Here is a 1,634-nt window from a genome sequence, read left to right as displayed (position 1 = left end):
TAAATTATTTTTGGAGACTTTACTTTTATTTTATTTTTTTTAAAATTTTGCTAATTTTGTTAAGTTATGCATGTGGTACTCTCTATCTGAACACGTTGGATTTTTTTTAATTATAAAATGTTTTATTATTCAAATTTTATTATTATGGTTTATGATATGCGGGGTAGAGGGTGTCACATTTAGTGGTATCAGAGCAGGTCGATCCAATCGGCCGTTAGTTATGAGTCTACTGTGCCTGTTTGATTGTTGAATGATGGAATGATTTAATTGTGAAATTTATGCTAGCGTGATGATTGATTATGTCTGTTGTTTATTTGATTGTGTGTACTATTTTCTTAGATTATGGCTGGTAGAAATGATCGTGCGATTGCTGATGCCCTCCAAGCGTTGGCACAAGCTGTGAGTAACAACAATAGGGCTGAAGTCGCTCCTAACTGGTTGGAGCAATTTCAACGAAATAATCCACCTACTTTCAAAGGAGGATATGACCCAGATGTTGCGATGAATTGGCTAATGGAGATCGAGAAGATTTTCAATGCCATGGAGTGTCCTCTCGCTCAGAAGGTGAGGTTGGCTACCTTCATGTTGACTACTGATGCCCATTTTTGGTGGGAAGGAGCACTTCAAAGGATGATTGATGGAGGAGTGCAATTGAATTGGGACAACTTCAAAAGGGTCTTCCTTGAGAAGTATTTATCGGGTGATGTGAGGAGTCAGAAGGAAGTTGAATTTCTCGAGCTGAAGCAAGGGAATGATTCAGTGGCAGAGTATGCTGCAAAATTTGATGCTCTATTTCGCTATTGTACTCATTATCATGGTGAGGGTGGTGAAAGGGCTAAGTGCATTAAGTTCGTGAATGGCCTTTGTCCTGAGATAAAGATAGCGATCAATTATCAAGAGATGTATCACTACCCGACGCTTGTCAACAAGAGTAGAATCTACGATCGTGACAACCGTGCACGTGCTATTTTTTACAAGGGAGCTGGAGGTCCTATGCGTGCTGCAAGTTCTAGTGCTCCGGGTAAAAGTAAGCCTTACTCCGCTCCTGCAAAAATTCAAGGAAATCATGCTGAGAGTAGATTCGTTGCTGGAAATTCTTTCGTAAGTGGTGCTGCTAGTGTAGGAGGCTCTGTTTCTACCCCTACTAGTCGATGCAAGAAATGTGGGCTACGTGGGCATGAGCACTATAACTGTCCTGACAAGGAAATAACATGTTTCAACTGTAATGGCAAGGGTCATATTAGTACTCAGTGTCCACAACCGCCAAGGCAACGCATGATGGGAACATGAGCTAGTTCTCAACCTAAGCGTCCAAAGACTACTGGAAGAGTATTTGCTCTTAGTAGTGCTGAAGCTGCTCAGTCTGATAATTTAATACAAGGTATTTGTTTCATAGCTGAGAATCCTTTTGTTGTACTATTCGACTCTGGTGCAACTCATTCTTTCATTTCTTTTGCTTGTGTCCAAAAATTGAAATTGCTAGTGTCTTATTTGAGCTATGATCTAGTTGTAGAAACCCCCACAGATGGTCCCATAACTACTTCTAGTATTTGTCTTAAATGTCCAATTGTTATTTTTGAAAGACATTTTCTGGTTGACCTTATCTGTTTGCCTCTTAGTCAACTAGATATCAT

At 39.8% G+C, this 1,634-nt stretch overlaps 1 protein-coding gene across 1 annotated transcript; it reads left to right on the top strand.

Annotated features, from left to right (window-relative positions):
- The first annotated feature begins 220 nt into the window (after window positions 1-220).
- LOC109793494 (uncharacterized) lies at window positions 221-1,290 on the top strand. Its single transcript, XM_083071959.1, has 3 exons — window positions 221-237; window positions 354-569; window positions 675-1,290. The coding sequence occupies exons 1-3, from the start codon at window positions 221-223 to the stop codon at window positions 1,288-1,290; spliced, it is 849 nt and encodes a 282-aa protein (XP_082928085.1).
- The last annotated feature ends 344 nt before the right edge of the window (window positions 1,291-1,634 follow it).

The sequence above is a fragment of the Cajanus cajan genome, chromosome 3 (assembly GCF_000230855.2).
Source record: "Cajanus cajan strain Asha chromosome 3, NIPB_CcT2T_4, whole genome shotgun sequence".
In the NCBI taxonomy this organism is placed as follows: Eukaryota; Viridiplantae; Streptophyta; class Magnoliopsida; order Fabales; family Fabaceae; genus Cajanus; species Cajanus cajan.
The sequence above is the reverse complement of the archived record's forward strand: the minus strand, read 5'-3'. Positions and strand labels throughout refer to the sequence as shown.

Excerpts from the sequence above, each read along its gene's own strand:
- LOC109793494 (XM_083071959.1), top strand. Across the intron at positions 570-674 it reads CCTCTCGCTCAGAAGGTGAG|GGTCTTCCTTGAGAAGTATT; the intron begins GTTGGCTACCTT and ends CAACTTCAAAAG.